The sequence below is a fragment of the Bos grunniens genome, chromosome 3 (assembly GCF_055505025.1).
Source record: "Bos grunniens cultivar Pamir isolate PY7600 chromosome 3, Bosgru_T2T1.0, whole genome shotgun sequence".
Taxonomy (NCBI): Eukaryota; Metazoa; Chordata; class Mammalia; order Artiodactyla; family Bovidae; genus Bos; species Bos grunniens.
The window spans coordinates 87,219,474-87,240,038 of record NC_141167.1 but is presented as its reverse complement, the minus strand read 5'-3'; the positions used below and the strand labels follow the sequence as shown (position 1 = coordinate 87,240,038).

At 43.7% G+C, this 20,565-nt stretch overlaps 1 protein-coding gene across 1 annotated transcript; it reads right to left on the bottom strand.

Moving 5' to 3' along the window:
- Nucleotides 1–265: 265 nt before the first annotated feature.
- Nucleotides 266–20,090, bottom strand: SARS1 (seryl-tRNA synthetase 1). Its single transcript, XM_086391589.1, has 11 exons — nucleotides 19,864–20,090; nucleotides 12,541–12,611; nucleotides 9,326–9,406; nucleotides 7,571–7,729; nucleotides 6,456–6,599; nucleotides 5,566–5,721; nucleotides 2,716–2,937; nucleotides 2,002–2,131; nucleotides 1,576–1,733; nucleotides 950–1,079; nucleotides 266–647 (listed from the first exon to the last, which is right to left on the bottom strand). The coding sequence occupies exons 1-11, from the start codon at nucleotides 19,997–19,999 to the stop codon at nucleotides 490–492; spliced, it is 1,545 nt and encodes a 514-aa protein (XP_086247715.1). The 5' UTR covers nucleotides 20,000–20,090; the 3' UTR covers nucleotides 266–489.
- Nucleotides 20,091–20,565: the final 475 nt, after the last annotated feature.

The window sequence follows — 20,565 nt, the reverse complement described above, 5'->3', positions numbered from 1 at the left end:
TAACTGCTCTAACAAAGCAGTAGAGCATTTACAAAGGAGGGTCTTGCCCTTGCCCTGCAAGTCTGTGTGTCTAAGACTCAAAGCTTTCACATTCCCCTTGAGCCTTTACAAAAGCTATTCCTGCCTTCCCCTACCTCCTCAAAGGCTCTCTGCTACATGGACAACCTTATATATAGCAGGACAAGCAGAAGTGAATATGGTTCCAGGGAGAACTGTCAGAGACAGGGTTCAAGCCCTGGGCAGAAGACTGAGGAAGAGTCCTGGCCTCCCTCAGAGATGCTTTATTACATGGTTTCATCAGTCACTGGTGATGTACCCTATGCCCAAATGAGAAAAGAGAACGTCACACTGTATGTGGCAGATGGTTCCCTTTGAGTAATGCAGTCAGGTAGGGTGGGCGATGCATGCGTGCTTGGCTCCCTGCCTTGGGCAGGTTCTGAGATTGCACCTGATGGCAGTGGAAGCCTGGTGGAGGGGACAAAGGAATGTTCAGGCATCGGTGACCTCCATGTTCTGCAGCTGGCTCTCCAGGGCAACATCTCTCACTGCCCCTTTCTTCTTGCTGCCCTCATGCTGCTTCTTCTGCTTCTTGGAGGGCTCCTGGTCAATGGGTGCAGCCTTCACAAAGGGGATCAGTTCTTGGAGACCTGAAAGGGAAGCGTCAACCAGATAACCTGCCATTCCTCAAGGGTCAAAGCCCAGGGACCTCTGGGGAAAGTTCCACGAGACAACGGTGGGCAACGCTTTTCCTCTGTTCCTTTCTTTGCACAGCCTGAATTTTAGCTGCATTTAAACAGACTAACACACCTGTACTGGCTACTTTTCAACCATGCCCCTTGCAGTGCCTGGCACCAGGAGACAAGGCAGAGTTTGGGGGCCTGTGAATCATCAAGAAAACCTGGTGCAGGAGCGGGAAGATGCACAAGAGGAGGAAGGCAGGGAGCCTCACCTGGCGGCATGAATTCCTTCAATTTCTCAGGCACGAGGATGCCCTTCTCTGTCTGGTAGTTCTCCAGGATGGCACAGATGGTGCGGGTTGTGGCACACATGGTGGCATTGAGCATGTGGACAAACTCCACCTGCAAGGAGATGGTCCCCAGATGGAGCAGTTATACCCAAGCCCTTGCTGACCCTCTGAGGGAAGGAACAGACTACCCAATGGCCTCCTTCTTTCAACCCCTTTCAAGCCCCTGACCTGGAAAAGATGAAGGCCTGAAAACTGGGTTTGGAAAGATAAGCCTACAACCCAGACCTTCTTGCACAAGAAGGAAGACCTTGCCTCCACCTGTTCTGTGTAGACAAATGGGGATATCTCTATCTGGAGTTACAGAGAACAAAACCAAGAGGAGAAAAAACTAGAATTATTTTGTAGAACAGAGCTAGATTCAGGTTTCCATCTAGAAGGACTCAGTCCTGATTCAGTGAAAGTCATTTTCAGATTCCCTCTTTGGCCTAGAGGGAGCAGCTCAGGTTTCCCCATGACGCTGGGACATGATGTCCCCCAAAGGCCAAAATAAGGTGGCTCCACTCTGTGCTAAAAGGCCCCACCGCCTGCCTCCTCAGGGACCATCTAACCTTGTCCATCATCTTCTTGGTCTGCCCATATCGGATTCGGAGCCGGCGAGCCTGATAGTCTGTGCAGTTAGAACAGGAGACTAACTCACGGAAGGCCCCCGAGCCTGGAAACCAGGCCTCCAGGTCAAGCTTCTTACTGGCAGCATGATTCAAAGAACCTGTAAGGAAAAACCCCTAGAATTCATGAAGGAGGGATGCTATTTCAGAAGGCTAACCTTTAGCAAGCCCAAAGAATTCTTTAATTCACATCCTATCCCTAGAAGAAAAATCATGCCCAGATATTCTTATCACCAAAAGCTCCCAAGGGAGAAGAGTGTGATATTTTAATTAACATGGGCAATTAACTGGATTGTGGGCTATTTCTTTGTGGGGCAGCCCCACTGGCCCGGGTGGTGTCTGTGGGATGCAGGAGAGGGAGGCGGATACCTGAGACGATATTCACGATGTGGTAAGGGATCCCCAGAGACTGGTAGAACTCCTCCGCGGTGGCGATCATCTCCTCAAACATCTCCCAGGACTTGTTGTCGTGTGGCGAGGAGTAGACAAACTGCTCTATCTGCAACGACAGACCCGAGGAGACAGGGATGATGGGGTGGGGTGAATAAACTGAACGCTGAGGTGGGAGCTATCCTCGCAACAAAGACCTATTCCTACCCCACTGGGAGTCAGGCGGGGCTGGGGCCCCCGGCGAGCGACAGGGGCTGCACTGGGCTGGCTGGGGCTGCAGCAAGAATGGCTGCTGGAGTCGACAGTGGCCCACAAATGTGCTGGGTACTGTTCTAAGTACTTGCCATGTGATAACTGGTTTCATCCTCACAGTAGCCCAGTGAGGCAGGTACTACTATTATCCTCCTTTTACAGAGGAGGATACAGCACAGAGAGTTTAAGCGCTAGTTCAAGGTTACACAACAGTAAGTGGTGGAGTGTGCCTTTGGACTCAGGCCGCCTGGTTCCTGAGTCTGTCTTCCAGCCTCTCCACTATGCGATTCTCAGCCTCTTCCCTACAAACACAGATGGGGGCAACGAGAGAAAAGACTGGAGCTGGGATGGGGCTGAACGACACGGATTTTGTTTCTCCACTAACCACCCTGGAGAGACAGACAGAAGAGTCCCATTCCTTGCCCTGACCTGTCTACTCACCTTCTCAAACTGATGGACTCTAAAGATGCCACGGGTGTCACGCCCATGGGAGCCCACCTCCTGGCGAAAGCAGGTGGACAGGCCGGCATACTTGATTGGCAAGTCCTCTGGCCGAAGCCACTCGTCCCGGTGAAGAGCAGCAATGGGTTGTTCAGAGGTAGCAATCAGATATTTCTCCTCATAGGAGTTATCATCAGACTTTTCACTGCCTTTGCCAATCACCTGTGGGAGCAGGGTAATGTTTACTAGTTAAGACTGAGGGAGGAGAACCTCAGCTCTAGCAAGAAGCCACAAAGAAGATCTGTGTGATGGGAGGATGAATTTTCCTCAATCCCTGCCCGAGAGTGAGCAGGAGATGCTAAAAAGATAAGGGAGTGAACAGGTCAGTCCAAAATGGGGTCCCTACGAGAGATCAAGTAATGCAAAAAGAAGAAAAAATATTCTGATACTATGTTCTTCTCTTGGGTGTAACATGTGACATGTGAAATCTCAGTTCCCCAACCAGGGATCATACCCATGCTCCCCTGCAGTAGAAGCATGGAGCCCTAATCAATGGACCACCAGGGAATTCCTTGTGATACTGTTTTTACTTTACCTAATAAATGAAACACTTATAAATGATGTATAATGGCCAATGACGGCAGGTATGCAATAAAACCTGAGCTGGTAGCAATATGAATTAATCCACTTGACAAATGTTTGTGAGGCATTTAGTAAAAGCCAAATTCTTTTTGCCAGTGCTGGGCAAAAGGAGATAGTCTCTGCTCTCTTGATACTTGTGGGTTAATCTAGGGTTATAATCCTTGAAGAATCACTCTGGTACTTAGCTGAAGAAAGTAATGCAAAAGAGAAAAAAAAGCTATACAGAACAAAGTTCACTGTAACTTACTGATAGCAAAAAAAGGAAGCCCTATAAATACACATTTCCTACTCCAGGGGATCTTTCCAACTCAAGGATTGAACCCTTGTTCCCTGTATTGGCAGAAGGGTTCTTTACCACTGAACCACCAGGGAAGCCCAGAAGGCCCCTAAATATTCAACAGGGGAAGAGTTGGGCAGCCTATATCCATGCCGTGTAATATTATGTAACCATTAAGAAGTGATGGTTATGAAGACCATGCAGTTACACTGAAAAACACTTCTGATACAATGTGAAGTGAAAAGACAATCTATACGGTGTGATTAGAAGTATGAGAAAATATATGTATGAAAAAAGGCACTAAAAGAATATTAAAAATGACAACTGTATGAGGTAATGGGAAAGAAGACGATTTCCACCACCACTTACAAATTTTGTCATGTGGTATTTAATTAAAATTAAAAAAAAAAAAAAGAGGACAGCAAACTTCTCCTGGGCCAGCGTTTGGAAATCTGGGAAACGACCTTGCTAACTAACAGTGGGGACTTAACCCCGTGTGAGGCTGTTCATAGGCAACATAAAAACAATGGAGCTTGTGGTCTAATATGGTACAGCCAGTAGCCACATATGGCTATTTAAATTAAAAATGAATTCCTGGGTTTGCATGAACCCCATTTCAAGTGTTCAGGAGCCACTTGTGGCTGGTGGCTCCCACACTGGATAAGACAGAAACAGAGAACATTTCTACTACTACAGAGAGTTCTGTTGGACAGCACTGCTCTAGAGAATTAATGAACTGAGGTTATGAGCTAAGAAGTGCCAGCCCAAATTCCTCTATATGGAGATCTGTGATTCTCCTTGCCTATGGATCCAAGAAGCATCCGGATAACAGACAGAGAATGCAGGGAACACAGGGAGCACCTGCTATGTAATATTTCTCATAATCCTTCATATAAGCTTCTCCCTGGTGTTACCTGCAGGGCATCTACTTCTAAAGTTCTGTCAGTGATCACTCATCCAATCTTGGGGGTTGAGATGGGAGGAAAAAAAAAAGAGAGAAAAGATAAAAAGAGGTCCCATCTGATAATACACATGTTCCTCTCATTAAAAGGAAGAAGAGGGCCCGAAGGTTGTGTTAATGTTTGGAGAGAGCATTTTGTTTCCCATGCATCTTGAAAGAAAACATAACTCTGAACTCAACAACAGGACCTAGTGGGAAGAAGGTTCTGAGTAGTAAACTTCTCTCTCTCAATAGATAAATCAGATGAGGCCAGGAGCATTTGTCTAACTACTTCCTACATGGATTTAAGAAGGAAATAGCCAATAGGAACACAGTCCCTCTCCCAGCCCTCCACCCCTGATGGAACGGTGCTGAAGGAGAGCGACAAGTGAGCAGTGACCTCAGCTGTGACGGGTAGCCGTTAGTAGAGACGCCAGAAATTCTGGCACAGATGGGAGCAATGGCGGATGTTAAAGCTGACTGATTCAGAATGACCTTCTCTACCTCAACTCAAATCCTCTGGCTCACCCTGAGATGCCTCATGGCTGAGAAAGTGCCATAAACGGGAAGCTACATCCATCCAAAGGAAAGTATATCTCCCCCGTGGAAGCTTCCTGTCTGGGGTCAGGAGTGGGTAGATCAGCAACTTTAGCAAGTTCCTGACGTCCAAGCTTAATAATAATCTATGAGCTTCTTTTCTAAGCTCAAGGTGCTAAAGATCAATTTCAGTGCATCACATAAACCATGTAGGGAAAAAAAAAATAGGCTTTACATTTGGACTGTCCAAATGGTAGCCCCTAGTCACACGTGGTCATTTACATTAAGATTAAAATTTTACTTCCTCAGTTGCACTAGCCACCAAAGTGCTCAACAGCCGCTATATATAACATTTCTGTCCTCTAAGGAAGTCTTGCTGGAGAGCAGTGCGGTGTCTTCGAAATTAAACTTCTTACCTTGAGGAGATTCTGCTACACTGCCACAGGCTACTCACCTTATAAAGTTCTTCATCAAACTGGCTGAGCTGTGCCACTTCCTGCATGACCTCCTTCCTCATGAAGAAGGGGGTATAAATGGGAGTGTAGCCCCGAATTGCCAAGGTCCGAAGGGCAAACTGGATGAGTGCTTGTTCCAGGAACACCAGGACCCCCTGAGGGAGCAGAGACACAGCACCGAGTGACTGGGTTCTGCCACCATCACATCCATCTGCTAGTGTTTACACCCAGAGGCAACTGGGGGCACACAGGAGGCCGCAAAGACTGCAGATCCACTGACTCTAGAGACTCTTTCTTAACACCAGAGCTCAGCGTATCATCTGAAAAGCATTCCCTCTAAGATACAAATCAAAGGAAAAGGATGATGCACCCAAGGTACATGGGAGAGTTTCCTTGTGCGAAGTCTTAAAACACTGGACTTATTTGTAAATGCGCAACAAACCTATATGGACAGTATTTTCAAAATGACTTTACCATGTCCTTTTTGGAAGGCTTTCCTGAAGGCATCTTCCCTCTGTCCCAGCTGATCTGGGTTTGCTGCCTCTGCCCATCCATTCCCACAACACCCTGGGCACAGCACATATGCTCCTTGTCTGACTGTCCAATTACACGGAGCTCCTTAAAGGCAGAGACTGTTCTAATTCAGTCAACAAAACATATATTCATTATGGAGGATCACTTAGTGGCTTTTGTTCCAGGGAATCCTGATAATCACACTCCTGCTTTAGAAAGAGAATTGCATCTAATTGCCAGTAAGTTTGTGATAGAAAGGCAGATATTTGGCCTCTTTAAGTGTGTTACGTTTTCTGCACTTCTTTTTTGCAGTTCTTTCCTTGTAACCGACCCCACTGGTTATAACCAACCTTTATAACCAACCTCTCACTCTTACCTTCAGGAAGTACCCTCGACTTCCAGCCACCACGGCCCCCTTTTCGCCTTCAAAGCCATCTACCATCACCACCAGGTCCACGTGAGAGTACTTCTTCCTGACTGTACAATCACCCCAAATCCTCTCTACTTTGTTGTCGGCATCCTAAGGAAGCAAGACCAGGACAGAGAGATGCGTGAGCTCTTAAGTCTACAGCCTCCATTTTTCCAAACCCTAATCTCCAAGAACAACCCAGGGCTCTGTGATGTCTCTGCTTAACTCAAACACTAGGTTTTGGCCCTGTGTACAGGGACTAGAGAAGGGAATTCGCTACAGAATTTGCCTTCAACAGAAAAATAATAATTTATAAATTCCTAGAAGCAATTCTAGCCATGGAACTGAAATCATGGTTTTCCAAAAGATCTGTAGTATTCTCTCTTTTTTTTAACCCTTTCAAATGAATCCTGGAAAATCCTATATAGGGAAAACCCTCTCCTGGACAATCCTCATTGCCTGGGGTACAGAGGAGAATGTAGAGTTCTTTTTTTCCAGGCTCTCCTTGGTCCTGGGGCCACATGAGGGCGGGCTCGGGGCTCTGACCTCCAGAGTCTGCCACCCCAGCCCTCAATGAGTTTAATGTTCAGTTCTCCAGGGAATGAATGAAAGAGGCACAGATGGGCCCTGCCACGGCTGGGGTGTCAGGGAACAAAGGCTAGGCTCTGAGCCGCTTTGTGCTGGGGAAGCTCCCACTCAGCAGGAAACTTTTATCATGCAGATTTCCCTTCAACCTGCGGCTTCCCAGCAGGGTATGGGTGAGGGGTGAGGTTGATTCTGCAGATCCCTCCCACAAGGCGAGCTGCTACCAGGGGCAACAAGCAGTGGATGGGACAGCAGCCTGATTTGGGAGAGGTTTCCGTGCCAGGAGTCTCCACCTACCTGCTGTCTCTGCTATTTCCCAATCAGGCGGGGATCTGACTCTTTCACAGTTCTCAATTGGTGGGCAGGGCAAACACACAAAGAGCCTGCTTTTCTTAGACCGAGAGTGCCAGCTTTCACTGTCCCCCTCCCACCCCGCCCCCTTTCCCAGCGGAGAGGGGTGACACAGGGCAGCCGCTAGCGGTGGCGCTGCCACCTACCTCGTCATCGCTGATGGGCACCGACGGGTGCAGGAGGTTCCCGATCTCCCGAAGGCTCTCAAACCGCTCAGCTTCCAGTTTTATCCGCTCGGTGTCACACTTCAGGATGGCTTCGTCGACGAGGAGGCGGACTTTTTTGATCTGTGAGACTTTCAGGTTCTGTAGGTGAACAAGGCCAAGCCCGCCCCAGGCCACAGTAAGTCAAGGACCAGGTAGGCAACAAATTCTGTTGCCTCAACCCTGTTGCGCTCTAGTGACAACTCCTGTGATAGCATTTTCAAAACTGACACTGGAGGCTTTCAAAGAACTGAGAGTCATCTCACACAGGGATATATATAGTCTTGCCTGACAAATCCACTGGCATTTTCTTTCAGGGTGCCTAAGGCAGAGATGGATAAATTCCAGCCACTCCTCTTATTCCCGTGTATCTCAGGAGTGTTAATACCATAACTCTTTAACAGCTCTTTCCCTTAACTTGTACTTTTTCTTTCTTTAAATTTTATTATTTTTAATTGGAGGATGACTACTTTATATCGCTGTGTTAGTTTCTGCCACACAACAAGGAGCAGCCATGCATTTTCTGAGCGCACCTCTCAGTGTCCTGATTAAACCAACATACTACACATTTAATTGCTCTCTAGAAAAAGCGCAAATTTATTAGAAGCAAGAGAACTTCTCTTTTTTTTTTTTGAGCGTATTCTTTTTTTTTTTTAATTTTATTTTATTTTTAAACTTTACAATATTGTATTAGTTTTGCCAAACATTGAAATGAATCCGCCACAGGTATACCCGTGCTCCCCATCCTGAACCCTCCTCCCTCCTCCCTCCCTATACCCTCCCTCTGGGTCATCCCAGTGCACCAGCCCCAAGCATCCAGTATCATGCATCGAACCTGGACTGGCGACTCGTTTCATACATGATATTATACATGTTTCAATGCCATTCTCCCAAATCTCCCCACCCTCTCCCTCTCCCACAGAGTCCAAAAGACTGATCTATACATCAGTGTCTCTTTTGCTGTCTCGTACACAGGGTTATTGTTACCATCTTTCTAAATTCCATATATATGCGTTAGTATACTGTATTGGTGTTTTTCTTTCTGGCTTACTTCACTCTGTATAATAGGTTCCAGTTTCATCCACCTCATTAGAACTGATTCAAATGTCTTCTTTTTAATGGCTGAGTAATACTCCATTGTGTATAAGAGAACTTCTCTTAAACTTATTTTGTAGTCCTTATTGCAGGGGGCTCAAAGTGTACTCTGATTTCTTGGGGAGACCCTTAGCAGGTAGGGCAGGTCAGGAATAGCACCCCCAAGTGAGCCCTTTAAGTACAGCGACTTTGCTTTTTTGTGTTTGCTCTTGTCACGCTTCTGTGTTGCAGGTTTTGTGTTCAGTGATTAAAAACTTGAAAAGTACTGCTTTAGGCCCAGTGTAGTGAATATATACTGAATTACAATAAATTGAAAAATTCCTGACTCTGTGGAAATGGAGTTATATAGATCAAACATAATTCAGCTCCTGTTTTCTTCTCTTTCTACTCTTTTGTCTTCCTAATATTGACTTTTCCACTCCACCTGTCTCATCTCTAATACTCAAGTATCAAGATTAACAAGGTAGATGAGGCTACATCCCAGCTGCAGAAATTCAAGAATGCAGCAATGCTGGATGAAGCATAGTGTCAGGACTCGCTCGTCCAGGAACAAAGTTAAGATAAAAGAACACAATCCCAGCCCGGGAAAGGACGATAACTTACAGTTAAAGTGTCTGCAGTGAGGTCATCGAGATTTAATACATTTTCTGGAATGGACTCATCATTTCCCACTGGCTCTTTTTTCTACGGGAAAGGAAAAAAATTAATTAGAACATTTCTGACATAGTTTTATAAGTGCACACCACACTAATGCATCATATAAACTAATCACAGAATTCTACATAACCTAGAGTCTCTAAAAGAGGCAACAGATGGGAGAGACATCAGTAAATTAGAAGAAGTTAAGATTTCAAGTCCTCATCCTGCCACTTCCTAGCTTTCTGATCCTGGACAGATGGTTTAACCTATCAGGGTCAGAGTGTTGACAGTATCAGGAACTCGAGAAGAAAATGTCTGACATGGACACAGAGTGTTACGGTCCCAGGATCATGTGAAAATGCTCAGTGTGCTGGTCAGGAGCCAGTGGTGGGCAGATGCCTCTGTATCAATTTGTGAATCCCCGTCTACCTGCAGAGAACAAACCCAGCCCTTAGGCCTGAGGCTCAGGATAAAAATGGATGGGATGATGAAGTATCAGGAAGTCAAAGCAACACGGTTTTTGAGGAAAAAAGCCACAGAATTCAAAACTAAGTTTAGAGCAATCAGTGTGCCTTAGCAAAACGGCAAGGGTGTACCCATGACTAGATATTTTTCCCTTCTGATTTCTCTCCTCACCCTTCTTCACAATATTCTATCAAATCATCATTTTTAAACTTTACCCAGAGCTAAGGAGAAGATAATTCGAAGAGTCAAATTCTTCCTAAATTAAACGGAGATAAAGAATATTATCAAAGCCCATTATAACAAGACCTGTAAGACCTCAGGAAAACACATGTAAAAATAAGTTGAGAAGAATTAGGGTCTGCTTTGTAAGTAAAAACAATATACAGAAATCATGTTTTTCTAAAGATTTAGGCTTCTGTGGTGGCTCAGACAGTAAAGAATACAGGAGACCCAGGTTTGATTCCTGGGTCAGAAATATCCCCTGGAAAAGGGAATGGCAACCCATTCTTGCCTGGAGAATTACATGGACAGAGGAGCCTGATGGGCTATGGTTTGAGTAGGCTCCAGGAGTTGGTGATGGACAGGGAAGCATGGTGTCCATGGGGTCGCAAAGAGTCAGACACAACTGAGCAACTGAACTGAACTGAGCAGTTTTCACTTTTCACTTTCATTAGGCATTCCATACACCAAAGTGAGAAGTCAGGATTCAATCAAAACCCAACTCACACCCTTCAGTGATTCAAGAAAAATCATCTTTAAATTTTGAAAAGTCTGACAGTATCAGAATATGAGTCTTGATAAGGACAAGCATAGACCACCAAGGTAGGAAAAAAATGGCCTAAACCTCAAGATGTTCAAGATGTTCCACTTGGTAGCTAAGATAGCTGAGGCCCTCTTGCTCTCTGATAATCCCTCAGGGGAGCAAATTCAAGTTCTGAGTTCAAGTTCTGGCTCTGCAACTAACTTATGGCATGATTTTAGACACGCTCCTGTATTTCCTAAGCCAATACCTATCTTAGGTATTTCCTACCCTTTCAATAGGGCTAACAAATGTACTACCTATACTCCAGGTTTACAGCAAAGATCAAAACCAAAATGAGATGTATGTGAAAGGATTCTGACTGCTTTCAGGTGCTATACAAATTAAAGCACCTCGAGTATTGTTTCAATGGACAGCGAGAGAGAACACTCCTTGTAGGACCAGCAGCTAGGGATCTAAGAATGTTAATGCAAATGAAAATACTCCCATCTTCTTGCTAAGAAAAATACTTGGTTGGCACTATCTGTATATATGCCCCCAAAAACATTCAGGCAGAAGTATATACGAAAATTAACATTAGTTTGGTGTCCCTGACATGCAACTGATTTAGTGTCAAGGGTTTCACCAGAGGAAGAAAACTGTACCATCATCATCCACGTCAATTTCTATAGCCTGTCACACGCTTGAAAGTGTAACAAAACAGTGTTAAAGAGAAGGCTGCAGAATATCATAAAGGATAAGGTGTCGGATTCCCAGGGAATCTTTTTGTTATCATCTTTCTTGGTTCAGGTTCCTAAATTGCATAATTTTTTGGTTTATTTTAGAGGTTTACAACTTAAAAACAGGACAGATTATGGCTTACATTTAACATGTTTTATGAAAAATGATTAAAGAGCTAACGATATTTTTGAAGAAAGATTAAAAATATGAACCGATCTGGTTGCCAAAACAAAGTTGAGCTGAAATTTAACATTCTTCAGGACAGGAAGAATTTTTCTTGGATAAAGGCCAGTAACTACTTGCCAACCATTGCTACTCTCAATTGCTAAATAACTACCATGGTCTAGGCATTGTGCCAGGTTTTCTGTACTAAGAAGTTTTAGTTCTCACAATTGTATTCTAAAGGTTAGTGTTAGAATTGCCATTTCACACACAAGAACACTGAGGCTCAGAAGTTAACATGCCTGAAGTCACATAAATCAAAATCTAGGATTTGGACTCAGTATCAGTGTGTTCTTTTAATTAAAGAGTATGATGACACTGGGATAAAGACTCTGAAATCTACCACAGGAAAACCTTTCTGGCACTGTAGGTTGAGCTCAAGAAATCACTGGAAGGGATTATTGGTGGAATTCACATTATTAAGAACAGAAGAGACAATGAATGACTTGTGTGGCAAGAATCTTGTTTTACAACAGACTGAATATCTGTGTCCTCCAAAATTCACATGTTGAAACCCAATCCCTAATGTGACGGTATTTGGAAGTGGGGTCCTTCAGAGGTGATTACATCATGGGATCAGTGCCTTTATGAAAGAGAATCCAGAGAGCTCCATTGCTCCTTCTGCCATGAGGACACGGCAAGAAGACTGTCAATGAACCCGGAAGTGAGCTCTCGCCAATCTGCTGGTGCCTTAATCTTGGATTTCCAGCCCCCAGAACTTTAAGAAATAAATTTCTGTTGTTTATAAGCCATCCAGTCTGTGGAACTCTGTTACAGCAGCCAGAACGGACTAAAACATATTTGCAGACAGCAGATGGAGTCACTGATTCTTGAAAATGCCTCTTAGTTCCCTTCCTGCCTTCCTCCCTTTCTTTTTAAAATAACTTTCCCTCTTTGGTAAGAAATCCAGTAGCACATAGAATTAAACACTAAGCTAGAAATTATGTATTAACTAAGAATAAGATTAAATACCTCTGCTCAAGCTCTCCAGTCACTTACTGGGTTCTCTTACCTTCATTTTCTCTCCAATTGTCTTGCTGCATAGGTTCTTCAGCTTGTTCAAGTTGTCTGCCCGAAATCTGCCTGAAGAATAAAGAACCCAAGAATGTACCAAAGACAGGCACATAATTAACATACCTCATTCGTAATCATGGTTCCTTTGGACTGATCTCAGCCCAAGGCCGAACTGCAGGCAGAACTAAATGATGTGCCTCGTGAAGCTGTGAAATCTGAGAGCTTTAGCCCCAAATGTAGACAGCTTATATTGGTGATTACAATAGGATTCCCCAGCATTTGGTGACCATGAAAAGGCCATTCTGGGACTAAAATTAAAAAGTATCATAACTTGAATGATACCACTGTAAATAAAGTAACAAATCTGAGAAACCTGAAAATTACTTATGTAACTATAACCTGTTCAATTATCTTAAATTCATTTAAGGAAAACTATGTGGTATGCACCAGGATCTAGAAAAAAGGCAGTCAAGCTTCTATTCCCAAGAACTTGGATGCTACATCTCTATGCCAGAAATGGTTAACTTCCTTTGCTTTGATGCAATGCTCATCTGGCAGCCTTGAGAAGAATTCAATTTCTTACCTTTTGTTTTCTTTTGTGCATTAATCAGCCTGCATAGGTACTCTGGCCCACATTAACATCATGGTATTGCAATTCATCAGTCTAACTCTGATTAGCAGAAGTTGGACCTCCTGAATCTAAGTTTTAGCAACACTATGTCCTTTAGCTTTGGACAGGTAAAATGATGACCAGAGATGAGATCATGAACTCCTTATTGCCAAATTCAGACTTAAATTGAAGACAGTAGGGAAAACCACTAGACCATTCAGGTATGACCTAAATCAAACCCCTTATGATTACACAGAGAAAGTGACAAATAGATTCAAGGGATTAGATCTGATAGAGTGCCTGAAGAACTATGGACACAGGTTTGTGACATTGTATAGGAGGCAATGATCAAGATCATCCCGAAGAAAAAGAAATGCAAAAAAGGCAAAATGGCTGATTGAGACAGCCTTACAAATAGCTGAGATAAGAAGAGAAGTGAAAGGGAAAGGAGAAAAGGAAAGATATATCCATCTGAATGCAGAGTTCTGACAACAGCAAGGAAGAGATAAGAAAGCCTTCCTAAGTGAACAATGCAAAGAAATAGAGGAAAACAACAGAATGGGAAAGACTAGAGATGAAAACTAGAGATATCAAGGGAACATTTCTTGCAAAGATGGGCTCAATAAAGGACAGAAAGGGTATGGACCTAACAGAAGCAGAAGAGATGGAACGAATACACAGAAGAACTATACAAAAAAAGATCTTCATGACCCAGATAATCACGATGGTGTGATCACTCACCTAGAGCCAGATATGTTAGAGTGCAAAGTCAAGTGGGCCTTAGTAGTATACATCACTACGTAGTATAACATAGTATATATCATTATGAACAAAGTGATGGTGATGGAATTCCAGCTGAGCTATTTCAAATCCTAAAAGATGCTGCTGCTAAAGTGCTGCATTCAATATGCCAGCAAATATGGAAAACTTAGCAGTGCCCACAGGACTGGAAAAGATCAGTTTTCATTCCAATCCCAAAGAAGGGCAATACCAAAGAACATTCAAACTATTGCACAATTGTACTCATCTCACATGCTAACAAAGTAAAACTCAAAATTCTCCAAGCCAGGCTGCAACAGTATGTGAACCAAGAGCTCCCAGATGGTCAAGCTGGATTTAGAAAAGGCAGAAGAACTAGAGATCAAATTACCAGCAACTGCTGGATCATCAAAAAAGCAAGAGAGTTCCAGAAAAACATCTACTTCTGCTTTACTGACTACGCCAAAGCCTTTGACTCTGTGAATCACAACAAACTGGAAAATTCTTAAAGAGATGGGAATACCAGACCACCTTATCTGCCTCCTGAGGAACCTGTGTGCAGGTCAAGAAGCCACAGTTAGAACCAGACATGGAACAATGGACTGGTTCCAAATTGGGAAAGAAGTACATCAAGGCTGTATATTGTCATCCTGCTTATCTAACTTATATGCAGAGTATATCATGTGAAACGCCAGGCTGGATGAAGCACAAGCTGGAATCAAGATTGCCAGGAGAAATATCAATAACCTCAGACAGGCAGATGACACCACCCTTATGGCAGAAAGTAAAGAGGAACTAAAGAGCCTCTTGATGAAAGTGAAAGAGGAGAATGAAAAAGCTGGCTTAAAACTCAACATTCAAAAAACAAAGATCATGGTATCTGGTCCTACACTTCATGGCAAATAGATGGGGAAACAATGGAAACAGTGACAGACTATTTTCTTGGGCTTCAAAATCACCTCAGATGGTGACTGCAGCCACGAAGTTAAAAGACACCTGCCCCTTGGAAGAAAAGCTATAATCAACCTAGACAGTATATTAAAAAGCAGAGACATTACTTTGCTGACAAAGGTCCGTATAGTCAAAGCTATGGTTTTTCCAGTAGTCGTGTATGGATGTGAAAGCTGGACCATAAACAAGGCTGAATGCTGAAGAATTGATGCTTCTGAACTGTGTTGGAGAAGACTCTTTATAGAGTCCCTTGGACTACAAGAAGATCACACCAGTCAATCCTAAAGGAAATCAATTCTGAATATTCATTAGAAGGACTGATGCTGAAATTGAAGCTCCAACACTTTGGCCACCTGATGTGAAGAGCCGACTCATTAGAAAAGACCTTGATGATGGGAAAGACTGAAGGCGAGAGGAGAAGGGGACGACAGAGGATGCAGTGGTTGAATGGCATCTCTGATTCGATGGACATGAATTTGAGCAAGCTCCGGGAGATGGTGAAGGACAGGGAAGCCTGGTGTGCTGCAGTCCATGGGTTGCAAAGAGTCGGATATGACTGAGTGACTGAACAACAGAGATGAGACAGTACCTAGACATGGCTATTCTTTTAAAGTTGTGCCAAACTTGACCTAAACTAAATTTAAACTTAACTTCAGTACAAACTATATAACTATTTTCTCATCCACTTATTCACACTGATTACAGAGATGGAGAACAGATTAAGGGTTGTCAGGGGTTAGACAGGGCAGGGGAAGGGAATGGAATACAGAGGGATGCTAGCAAAAGGCATCTCTGTGATGATGGAACAGTTGTGTATCTTGAGTGTGTCAGTGGTTATACAGATCTACACATACAATAAATTCACACAGAACTATAGGCACACACAAACAAGTACATGTAAAACTGGTGAAATCTGAATAAGGTCTATGGATGGTAGCAGTGTCAAGTTCCCGGTTTTGATATTGTGTCAGTTACATTAGATGTTAACAATGGGGCAAACGGTGAAGGATTTCTTCAACTATTTTTGTAACTTTCTGTAAATCTATATCTACTTATAGTTTTTTTTTAATGATTTAATCCCACTTATTGGCAAGGCCCTGTGCTAAGTGTTGGGAATATAAAAGAAAACACTGTACGAGATCCTGGGAAATAAAAGGTAAATATGACAATTAAAAAACAGTAACAATGCAGAATGTTTCAATCAATGAATATAGCATGTTCCTTCATTATCTTTAATCTCTCCTAGAAATGTTCTATAGTTTTCAGTGTAGGGATCTTGAATGTCATTAATTAAATATACTTGTAGGTATCAGATGCTTTTTAATTGTTTCCTGTATATATAAACAGCATTATTCATTCTATATATTGTATACAGTGATCTTGCTAAATGTATTTAATATTAGTAGTTCAAGTTTTGCATATACAAACAAGTCATCCACAAATAAGGACAGATGGCAGTTTTACTTCTATTCCAATCTTTTCTTTCTTTTTCTTGCCTTATTTCTTACTGTTCAGAACCTCTAACATGATGATGAAAAGTGAGGGCAACAGACATCTTCATCTTGTTTCCCACCTCAGGAGTAAAGTATTCAATACTTCATAATTAAGAATAATGTTAGTTATGGATTTTTGATAAATATCTACTATCAGATTAAGGAAGTGCCCTTCTTTTCCTACCCAGCTGCATTTTATCATGAGCAATTAGATTTCCACATAAAAAAATGAGCTTTGACCCCTCTCACATTATATACCAAAATCAATGAGATAAATCTACCTAAATGTGAAATGTAAAGTGATAAAACTTCTAGAAAAAAAAAAAAAAAGGAAAATCTTTTTAGTACTTTGGGATATGGAAAGATTTCCTAAACAGAGCATAAGCAGCACAAATTATAAAAGAAAAAAATCAATAAATTAGACATTATTAAAATCAAGAATTTCTATTCATTAAAAGAAAGTGAACAGACAAGTCATAGATTGGGAGACAATATCTGCATTGTATGTAATCTACAAGATCTTGTATACAGAATAAAGAATTCCTACACAGTAAAGACACTCAAATAAAAACTAGTCAACTGGCTTGTACAGATACCTCCCAAAACAGGCTGTCCAAATGCTAACATGTACTATATGAAAAGGTGCTCAATATTTTTAGTTATCAAGAAAATGTAAATTAAAACCACAAAATACCATTATATATCCACCGGAATGGCCAAAATTCAAAGGACTTCCAGTATCAAGGGCAAGATTGTAGACTGCCTACCCTACGACCTAGCAATTCCATTCCTAGTCTTAAAAGGCTGTATATAAAAAATAACATAAATGCCACAACAGAAATATCGTATATGGATCACATGTCCCAGGTGTGGGCCTGAACAAACTGAGACTGGGGTGAAAGGGAAACACAAAGTTACTCTAGTGTAAGGGCCTGGTTTAAGGCAGTGCAATAGGGTTGAGGAGAAATAACAACTTCAACTGATAATTCCTGCAGTTAGTGGCAGATGATTTCAAGATACATGGAAATTTAGTGACTTTGAAAGTAGTCGAGACAAATGCCTATTATATGCTCAAATGTGTCCTCAATATATTACTCTGAAATAAAAGCAGAAATCACAGTTCAAATCCTTGAAGTTAGAAGAGATGTAGTAAACTCCAATATGGTGCTCTGACTCCAAGTCATAGCAGCTTTATATTCTACACAGAGCCCTCGACCTCGGAGGTCTACAGGCAGACATATATGTATAGTTGTAATGGAGGGCCTTATGAAGCTTGCTGTGTCCTCAGTCAGGGAACATGATCTGAGTTCTTAATGTGGCTCTGGGTTGCAACTCCTTGTTGCAGTTAATGATAGAAGAACCCTAATTTCTCATCAGAGGTTCAGATGTAAAAGAATCTTGAAACAAGATCCCTCAATGTCCAACTCAAGCAACCAGAAATGGGAAAAATCATTAACTCCCCTTAGCTATAGAGACTATTGGTTAGGGATGTCAAATAGAAAAGAATCAAATCAATAGATATGTAGAAAATAAACTATGTGAACCACTTTTCATATGGATAAGTGCCCTGAACACAGACTTCAACAAACCTTTGTCAAGTCCTTACTAAGGACCAGGTACAGTGAGGGGTACTGGGATTATGATTATATGTACACATCTGTATATGTATATCTTATATGTATATGCAGGGGCTTCCCAAGTGACACTAGTGGTAAAGAACTTGCCTGCCGATGCGGGAGACACAAGAGACCCCAGTTGGATCCCTGGGTCAGGAAGATCTTCCAGAGAAGGGTGTGGCAACTTACTCCAGGATTCTTGCCTGGAGAATCCCATGGACAGAGGAGCCTGGCGGGCTACAGTTCATGGGGTTCCAAAGGGTCAGACACAACAGAAGCGACTTAGCACACACTTATGTCTACGTACATCCTGGGTACTGACACACAGATGATCAAAACACAACCTTGTCCCTGAAGAATCCATCCCCTCACCACATACCCACTCCTCAGGTACAAGACAGAACTTCCTAAAGACCTGTACATTATACCCAAGAGATTAGGTAACACATTTGAAGTCACTCAGCAACTGGACAATGGCTAGTGGTAGTGTTAGTCGCTCAGTCACGTCCAACTCTTTGTGACCCTATGGACTGTAGCCTGCCAGGGTTCTCTGTCCATGGGATTCTCCAGGCAAGAATACTGGAGTAGGTTGCCATTCCCTTCTCCAGGGATCGAACTTGGGTCTCCTGCATTACAGGCAGATTCTTTACGGTCTGAGCTACAATGGCTAGACTGATATAAAATCTGATACTTCTGACATCTGACTCAGTAAACAGTGTCCAAACTAGTTTTTTCCCCCCTCCCATTTAATTCAATTGCAACTCAAAACTTCACATATGGATTCAGGTGGTGGGATTTCACAGTCAAACAAACCACCAGAATCAGCAGAATACCTGAGCTAAACTAATATTCTCCTGGTAACCAATACCCTCATATTATCAACTCTTCCTTCAACTCCTTCCCTACACGGGTGACACTAAAATGTACGAAAATCAACTTTCCTAACAGAAATCCACCATATTTTTGGACAGCGACCGCCTATGCAGTGAGCTGTCATAAACCTGGCTCTCTAGCTGGTTGCAGACCTATTGCATCAGACAGAATAAATCACGTGTTTGACAGTATCCGGCCAATTGGTGACTACTCCGGCTAGTCTAGGCAGATTGATAGGCAGAGGGTTATACGGTTTTATTTAGCATCATGAAGGATGCCCGGTCCAGTGCCAGGTTCTAGCCCAACTCTACCAATGTCTTTCCCGGAAAACTTCCACAAATCACAACTAAACAGCCTCAATAATTACAAGCGTTTCCTTGCTTCACCACACCCCTATGCCCATGTCTGATCTACCAAGGAAGATTATTCTCGGATCTTAAAGGTTTGCCCACAGTAGAGGGGGAGCCCTTCCCCAAGGCTCCGGGTTCACTGTTTTTAGCCAGGAGCGGCCTCCTCAGTCCCAAAATGCTTCCAATATGGACGGAGTGAACCTACTGCGCTGTAGATATGACTCAGGTTGAAACCTTTGATTCTATCAAGAGAGAAAGAGATCACTATGACCTCGCTGAAGATGAGAAATAGACAGAAGGCGACCAAAGACAAGTGTTCGGAAAGGGGAACTCTCCAAACCTTCCCCCCCGCCCAGGCTTTCCTCTGGCTACCCTTGCAGCCGGAAGACTTTTGACAGCTCTTGATGCGCCTGCGCCACGCTCTTTTCCTAGACTCAGAAGTAGCGATCAGCACTCAGCCCGCCGGGAAGGGAAGCGCACAGCCCCGGCGGAGGGGGAAAGGGGGATTATCTGACTTCCGGATGCCTGATGCGTTTTGAGGGGCACAGAGAGCGCTTCGGAGCCATCGCAACCTGGGAGGGAGTCTTAACGAAGGGTGGAAGTTCAGGAGATCCGAGAGATGAAGTTGGGGATAGGGTCCGGGGATACTCCGCGCGTCCCGGTACTTACATCGTCGCCACTCGCTGTCTGCCTTCACCAGCTGGTCCACCAGTCCCGGGTCCTTGAAGCGCTTCTCCTGCGACTCTCGGATGAGTGCTGGGTCCCCCCCTTTATCCACCCGAAACAAATCCAGATCCAGCACCATCGTTCCTTCTCCCGGGTCAACACTAAGGGAAGTGAGGTTCGTCCCACAGCAGTCAGCCTATGACCGCCGCACTGCACCCGCGCACTGATCCGCCCTTCCTGCGCAGGCGCGGCGGAAGCTTGGGGACGCCCCACCTCTGGACGGGAAGCAGCTGTTTCGGAGGCGGGTCCGCGGATGGGTGGGCGTGGGCTTCCTTGGGTGTGTTTGAGTCCCGCGGGTTTTACCTTCTCCTGTGCTTTCTTTCAATGGCACCCCGCTCGAGTACTCTTGCCGGGAAAATCCCATGGACAGAGGAGCCTGGTTGGCTGCAGTCCATGGGGTCGCGAAGAGTTGGACACGACTGAGCGATTTCACTTTCACTTTTCACTTTCATGTATTGGAGAAGGAAATGGCAACCCACTCCAGTGTTCTTGCCTGGAGAATCCCAGGGACGGGGGAGCCTGGTGGGCTGCCTTCTATGGGGTCGCACAGAGTCGGACACGACTGAAGCGACTTAGCAGCAGCAGCAGAAGTGCTTTCTTTCCAGCCCTGCCTGCTTCTGTAGGGGCTCTAATTGTCCCATGGAA